Consider the following 8012-nt stretch of genomic DNA (forward strand, 5'->3'; position numbering starts at 1 on the left):
CCCACTTTCCAAGCCTTTGGGAGAAGCCTTGTGAGTGTCTCTCATTACTAAATTCTTGAACAGCAGTGCCAATTAATTTTCCTCCTTAGGGGTCTTCTCCAGTTCCTCCACAGAAGTTCCTCTTCCTTGTTGCCAGGAGAGGACACACTACATCCCCGTCTATCCCATACATTTTCCCTTACATACCTTCTTGGTCCTTCACTATGAGTTGAGCTGTGTGGGGCACAAGTGAGCTAAAGTCGATGCAGCAGTTTCTGTCTCTGGATAGCTCTTTGCAGATCCCTCCATCCCTGGACTGAGCTGTGCCAAGCTACTGTCAAGCAGCAAATATCAGTAATTTTCAGCTGCCATTTCCTGACAGAAAGTGGCATGTGGGTGCCAGTATTAGTTCTCAGACATGGAGAAGTTAGCTACTTTTTTACTGTCTCCATGGACTATGGAGTCAACTGGGCATCAGTTGCTTTCAGCTTTGCAAACACAAATCCAGGAGTCTGGGGATGAGTACACTTAGACATTAAAGCTAAAGATCTATGGTGTAGGTCCCATGTGGATCCTTTCAGACTGTTTCCTGTCTCATTCTCTACTACTCTATGGTTAAAATGTGTGTGCATGTGGGTGTGTGGAGAAGAATTTACATTTGCAGATCTGCTCTGACTGAGGAATGAACAGGGAGTGAGGGGTGATAAGTGCATGTGCAGTACAAGGGTTTGTAGAAGCCATCAGCGTGGCTTTCTTGTCTGGAAATGCACTTTTCCCGTTGCCAGAAAAAGTCTTTTTCCTCAGGAGGAATGCTTTCATTTATTTATTGGTTACCTGAAAGGTTAAAAATGAAATATAGGGCCTTTTGCCCCTGGCTGGTTTATACTAAGACGAGCCGTAATGAAGGATCATTCAGAGATGTCATTTTCCCTATCACAGTTCTGCCTGTCTCTATAATCCTTTTTTGCTCCATTTCATAGGCAAGCAATGGAAGCAGACAAAACTAGAGATTGCATCACAGGATGGAGGGACGAGGTATAAACTGAATGTTGGATGGAGCCTACATTTCTCTTAACGCTTTTTGGGCTCATAGAGGGGCTCTCACAGCTGCTGCCTTTCCAAAGGGCATGCTGAAGCTGAAGGCACAGCAATGTTTGTCAGGCTTGCCTGCTGCTTGCCCTGCTGTCTTGCCTCTGCTGGAGGGCTCTGTGGGGATGGGGGCTCATCTGCCCTCAACTTTGGGTCCTGCAGCCTCTCAGGAAAAAAAGTTGTCATGTTTTCCAAAGTTTCCTACTTTAGAAACTCATGTTTTAGCATGCCAGGAGAAAGACTGTGTTCCTTTATGCCTGATATGGCAATGCCCTTCTCGTGAGGGGTCCCCTAAGCTGCTGCTATAATCAGCTTGATACTAAAGAACGACTTTTTATGCTGCAGTGATTTTTCTCCCATCAAAGTTTGCTTTCAGTACAGGTTTTGATAGCTATGAATTTGTCTTCATCCCTTGAGAGTGTGACAAGGTTCTAAGAGGCACCTTACTGCCTGTTTTATGCTATGTGAAACCTTCTTATTTTTTTTTGCTGATGTGCCAACACATGTTTCAAAAAACAGATCTGATGTTTCCTATTGGCTTAAAGCAGTAGGACATGTGTTCTGTCTCACACACATATGCACATATGAGCCAGCCCATCTCTTCATCCAAATTGGAGAGATGATTCCCTGCACAGCCAGATCAGTTAACTGATACAGAGAAATAGGTGCAATAAATTCATTCTGGTGATGTGAACCTTGCCTTCAGGTATCCACAGACACAGGTCCTAACCGGTCTGTTTCCTGTAATGCTGTGAATGAGATACACTCCTTTAGCAGCTTTGGACTCTGCAGCTGGGTTGAGGAGGTTTAGACTGGCTTTGAGCAGAACTCAAGAACCAGGCTTGACTGCAAGCTTTTGAAGCTATAGCTTATAGGCAGTAGCCAGATTTTCACTACAGAAGACAGCAGCGCATGACTATATGTGTTGATGTCTCAGGTGAACTGTTACCATTAAATGGGTTTGGTCTGACTGTTACCATGTTCTTAGCACGCTTCTCAAGATTACCCAAATATACAGTCACAGTTGAGAATGAAAAACTGGCACTGGTAGATGCATCAAAAGATGAGGGGGGCTTCCCTCCATCTGATCTACGTGTGCATCTTTTCCTATACTGCTTATTCAGTTCCTGGCTTACAGTTCTGTGCTCCTTCCCGTCTGCTGGTTCTAGGGGTTTTAAGCAGTCTTGATAATTGACAGTCTAAATTTTACTGCTCATAAAACCCCAGAGAGCATTGATTATGACTTGAGTTAAGCAAGTGGCATATAAAATCTCACAGCCTTGCAGCCGTAGGGGAATGTTATGATGAATGTATTTCTTGGGAACAGCAAAAGGTTTGAGTATTCTGCCAGCTGTGTTCTGGGCATCAAACGCTACTAGTGACTTGCAACCACTGATAGGATTTCATTTGGGACATTTGCCCAAAAGTTTGAAAGCTGATACTTCATTTGGTGAAATGGGCGGGAGGTGTTTTGAGAGGCATCTCTCCTCATTAATTGCTTTTCCACTTCAGTCAGAATTAGGAAGTGCAAACGCATCGATAAAACTGAAAAAGATACTTCTTAGAAACTAAATGACACTATGGGGATAAAATTCACATAGATTTTATTGAAAATCTTTCTTTGACTGTGTTCCAAAGCTGCTGTTACCTTTTTCTTTTCCTTTTCCCTTTTTCCTTTTATCTAACCTCCTCCTAATCTCTGATCACTGGCTATTTTATGTACTTTATCCAGAGCAGACAAAAGACCACATTGCTCAGTTTTGCTTCTTGGTTCTTAGACACTAACAGGAGATGTTTGTCTTTGAAAACAGTGAAGTATAGTATCTTCTCTCAATAACGTTTTCCACCTGATAGGAAAATAAAATCAGAGCTACCTTCTATGTTGCAATGGACACAGGGTCTCTGGTGAGAGTGTGTTATCCCATGCAGATGACTGCTTCTTGCTGAAAGATTGTGAGAAATGTTCTTTTTCTGTTTCTCCAGTTCCAGAAACCCAATGACTTCTCGCCCCCTTTCCGCTTTGGGACAGTTCCCAATGGCAGCACAGAAAGGAATATCCGCAACAACTACCCTGAAATGCACAGCTACATGGTGAAGTTCAATCAGAGAGGGGTGGATGATGCACTGTTCTCACTGAAGACTGGGTGAGGCTTTCTTCTTCCAACGTTACTAACGACAGAAATGTGACTTTTTATCATGCTTGTCTGGGAAAATTTTTGTGGGTTTTGGAAAGTGAACCTCCATTATCATTCCATGATTACAAATGTAGCTAGACTGCACACACCACAGGAGAATATTTTTGTGATTCTCTTAGCCTTTCTTTTTATTCACATCTGTATAAGAGTTTCTGTTTTTACTATACTTACAAGACCATTTGAAGAAAAAAGAAAAAAAAAAGATAATCTTCTGTACCTTGTGTATATTAGTCGTGTGTATATTAGTCCCAGAGATCTTGCTTCAGCAAGCTCTTTCATGCTGATGGGCCCTTATGCGTAAACAGGAAAAGCTCACAGACCTCTGTGGGCAAAGTTGTTTCCAGAGCATTTGTGTTGTCATCTGGAAATTCCTTTATTTTCTCTCCTTCTGTGTATAAAAAACATTATGTTTAATCAGGACGCTGAAACAATCTTTAGACTAATCCCACTCCAGTGTATCACTAGCTCATATAGTGTAATGGAAGGTGTGCTTGAAGCAAATAGTTTGCAAGTAGCCCTTCTCTCTGGAATATTATAGTATCAAGAGCTAACCAAAATGTTGTTTGAATATTAAGGAACTATAAAAAAGGGGGTATTTCCTTGGGTAATTTGGGAAATGTGGGAAAAATCATTAGTAAAAAGTATCTTCGAACATCTCACTCTATTTTAATAGCAGAGAATCTGTAGAGGAGCTAACTTAAAACCCCCATTAGTCTTTGTAAGCCTTTGTCCCTTTTAATTAAAAGCCTCCTCAGAGCTGACCATTTTGGTTGTCAGAACCCAGCCCCAGTGAAAAAAAAAAAAAAAAAAAAAAAAAAAACATTCTCTCTTACACCCATGTCACAGTGTTATGAGAAAGTTCATTCCAAAGCACGAATGAAGATGTTCAGCCAATTTAATTACTAGATTGACTGAATATTCCTAAACCTGTTTGCCAGGTTCAGAGGCACACAGCCCATTATAAATGATTGTACCATTTTTGGATACCATCCTGGGAAGGTACATTTGCCAGTATAGTCATCATCCAGGAAATAAATATGCTCAGTCCTGGAAATATATAGATGAAATAGAGCTCGTCACTTGTGGTAGATGTCATCCTGGCTTCATATTTACCCTTGGACAAACTTCCCTACAGATATGCACTTAAACTGAGATAATCACCATCCTGGAAATATATGTTCAGGAGGTGGACTGAAAAGATATTGTGGGTGTGAGAATGTGTGAGGTGGAAGGTCTTTGGTCTTTTACCAGAAAGAGCTTCATTTCAGGTCTAGTGGGAGAATTTACTCATCGGCTGTCTCTGGTTGTACGGAAGATGCAACCCCCTAATCCCCCACTCCCAAATCAATTTGTTGGGGTGAAAGGAAGGTTCTCATCAGTCTGTTGTTCTGTCTGCCTATCCCAAACTATAAAGAATATTTCTCTGTGTTGAAATAGACACTTACTCATGGTTTTCAGCTGAACAGTCTTTACAAAAGAGCTACTTAGCATGGTAAGCCATACAGCTGTTATCACGGCCATTTGACATTGGTAAATATCTGGTAGAGCTTTTCACAGTAACTGAGGAGTTAAACATGGTGTCCTGGCTACATGTAATTTGAAAAAAATATATTTTGCTCAGCTAAGTCATTCCAGCACTTTGAATTGGAGAAAATCTTTTCTTTACTTCAAGCCCTACTTTGCTATCTAATATTGATAAATTTTATAAAGTATTTAAGGTTCCTTTCAGATGAAAGGCAGTACAGAAATACAAGCTATTCTTAGGGCTATAGATCGCTTGGACTTTTTCTTCATTCATCTTTATCTTGTGCTATGTTTGTCTTCCAAATTTCCTTTTGGATCAGAAATGACAATTACCAAAGAATCAGAGAGAAATAGGTAATCATCATTTATAATCTATCTTCACCTGGAAAAAGATTCTAGCCTCAGAGCTGAGTTAACTCTAAGGAAGGTGAAGATGCCAACCTATTGTACTGTATGTAGAAGAGGTTAATTTTGCCTTAATTAGCTGAGAACACCTTTGCACTCATAGATACTATCTTTTCTGTGCTATACATCTCTTGTTTTTTGTACCTGTGCAGGAAGTTGGATGCTTTCATATATGATGCAGCAGTGCTGAACTACATGGCTGGCAGAGATGAAGGCTGCAAGCTGGTGACGATTGGGAGTGGGAAAGTGTTTGCCTCCACTGGCTATGGCATTGCCATCCAAAAGGACTCAGGCTGGAAGCGCCAGGTTGATCTTGCCATTCTACAGCTTTTTGGAGATGGTAAGTGACAGGAAAAAGAGGAGTTGCAGTTTTCCTAAGAAATAGCAAGCCTTGCGTATATGGATTAGAAGTTCTGTCTCCCTAGATCTGGTGTTTCAGATCTGAGCTGAGAACAGATTATTAACAAGGGTTTGTTGGAGACATTGCACCAGAAATGTGCAGGAAGTCACCTGTTTTTATTCTGTTGATGCAGAATGTTATCAAAAGCATTAGGGGTTTCATAGAATCAACTCTGATGTGTGTGAACAATATCTTGTGAGAAGAGTGTCTTGTGAAAACAAGTTTTCTTTTGTGAATTTTTCGCTAGCTATGACCAAACCCACAAATGATACTGGACTTCCCGTGGTTGCCCCATGCTTCATAGGTCTAGACATGACTAAGCCATGCAGAGTTTAGAAAATAACAGACTAATTATTTCTTGATTAAAAAGTTAACTCAGATTTCCCCAAATCTTAAAAAACAACTAACCAAACAAACAAACAAGGAAGGAAGATCTTGAGGCTCAGAAGAACATTTTGGAATGAATTTTTAATCAGAACAGTATAGTTACCTTATTCATCTCATTATTTACAGAGAAAGAGCTGTTATTAAAAATATATTCATGGGGTAAGGAATTTCTTTTTAGTAAATATTTTCCTGGCTTTCCCTTTCCATTCTATATTACACCTTTCTGAGTTCTTTTTTAATAAATAAAATTGACGGGTTATTTTATATATCAGTATTTCTTTTCTTTTCCTGAAACCTGAAAATAACATATGGTATAATAAATATGTAAAGAACATAGCTTTTAAATACTTCAGCAGACTATTGATCACCTGACAGATAGGGTGTCTAAGCTGTCTAATATGTATTCTTTCAGAAAAAGACATGGGGTCTTGATAAAGCTTTTAAGAGTGCACTATGATGCCATGTAAATATATGGATCTTTTTTTCCCTGACACTGGACTGGAGGTTGAAATAACTTCCCTAGCAGCATGAAAAGAATTGCCGACCTGTAAAATTAGTTTGCTTCTGAATGTCTCAGTATGAGCATGTATATTCGTGTGTGCTTCTCTCTCTCCTCATGAAATATCAAAATGGGAGTAAGTGGGGTATGAAATTAGACTACAGAACATTTGTTCCTAGTTGATACAAATTAATAATATTTTTGATTGGTCAACGGGCTTGGAAGTGTCAAATTTGGGCAAAACTGAAGGGAAGAAAACCAGGTAAAAATGTAAAAATATTTTGGAGAACATAGCACCTCAATTTAATGAGCTATGGATATGATGAAAACACATTCAAAATCAGTCATTTTTATGTAAAATCAACATTTTGAATTTTGAGCTGGCAATGTTTTCATTTAGAAGTGACTCATTTCTGTCTACCACTATCAGTCACTGTTTTTCCCTTCATTGACCTAATATGAAAGTGGAAGTTTGTGAGGCGAAGTCTTCAGTCACCTGGTGGACAAAAGTCTTACAGTAGACATTTGGCAAGTGATAGCTTTGTCATGCAGCACAGATTTTTGTGCCTAATATCAGACTGTGGAAAAATCCTGTTGCCTTCCCAGCGACTAATTGCACCTGCCCCTATCAGAAGAGCAGTTGGGATATTTCACAGATGTAACAAATGCGGAAAAAGAGCATGGCCACCAGAAACGACCTTAAATCAGCTTCCTGTATTCAGTCTACCTCAGATTGAGCTCCTTAGCCATTGCAGGGTGGGTTAACCTGTTTCTTTCCATCTCTGTGTCTTTACAGGGGAGATGGAGGAGCTGGAAGCACTGTGGCTCACTGGCATTTGTCACAACGAGAAGAATGAGGTTATGAGCAGCCAGCTGGATATAGATAACATGGCAGGTGTCTTCTACATGCTGGGAGCAGCTATGGCTCTCAGTCTCATCACCTTCATCTGTGAACATCTCTTCTACTGGCAATTCCGCCACTGCTTCATGGGTGTCTGCTCTGGCAAGCCTGGCGTGGTCTTCTCCATCAGCAGGGTAAGTGTCGTTAGCTAGCAGAGGGGAAAAGGATCAGGCTTTATTCAGACAGTCCTAGGTCCTGGAGATGGGGAAATCCACCGAGGCTGTCTAACACACAGGTGGTACAGAGTGATGGTCTGCAATGTAAAGTCTGGTGTCTTTCCTCTGTTAATGTTGCAAAAGTATTTACTGTTTTTCTCTGACATTTCTGGTCTCTGCCTCATTATAGTAGCAGAAATGGAAATTTCACATGGAAATGAAAATGCAATATAAAGAGAAGTCAACTGTAATTGTCTGCTCCTCCAATGTGAGTTGTAAGCAGGCCAAATTTAGGGGCAATAGGTCCAGTAATGGTGGATAATGATTAGAAATTCAGGAGTTTTTCATTGTCCCCTATATTACAGCTGTCCACCTGAACTTGTGTTAACTAGAACTGTGCTACCAGGGGCAGCCAGGAGTCCCCAACCACAAGCCATGCGCTAAACTATGCAAAAATAACTCTAGTTAGGATGACCAC

General features: G+C 40.4%; 1 protein-coding gene across 5 annotated transcripts in view; it reads left to right on the forward strand.

Annotated features, from left to right (window-relative positions):
• The window catches only part of GRIN2B (glutamate ionotropic receptor NMDA type subunit 2B), a 216909-nt gene that overhangs the window by 185884 nt on the left and 23013 nt on the right, over window positions 1-8012 (forward strand). For all 5 annotated transcript variants that reach the window (XM_035335522.1, XM_035335550.1, XM_035335531.1 and 2 more), the window contains 3 exons: window positions 3052-3212; window positions 5345-5532; window positions 7275-7513. In XM_035335522.1, coding sequence (XP_035191413.1) covers window positions 3052-3212; window positions 5345-5532; window positions 7275-7513 — 588 coding nt within the window. The remainder of the gene's footprint in view (window positions 1-3051; window positions 3213-5344; window positions 5533-7274; window positions 7514-8012) is intronic.

Source organism: Oxyura jamaicensis, chromosome 1, assembly GCF_011077185.1.
Source record: "Oxyura jamaicensis isolate SHBP4307 breed ruddy duck chromosome 1, BPBGC_Ojam_1.0, whole genome shotgun sequence".
Classification (NCBI taxonomy): domain Eukaryota; kingdom Metazoa; phylum Chordata; class Aves; order Anseriformes; family Anatidae; genus Oxyura; species Oxyura jamaicensis.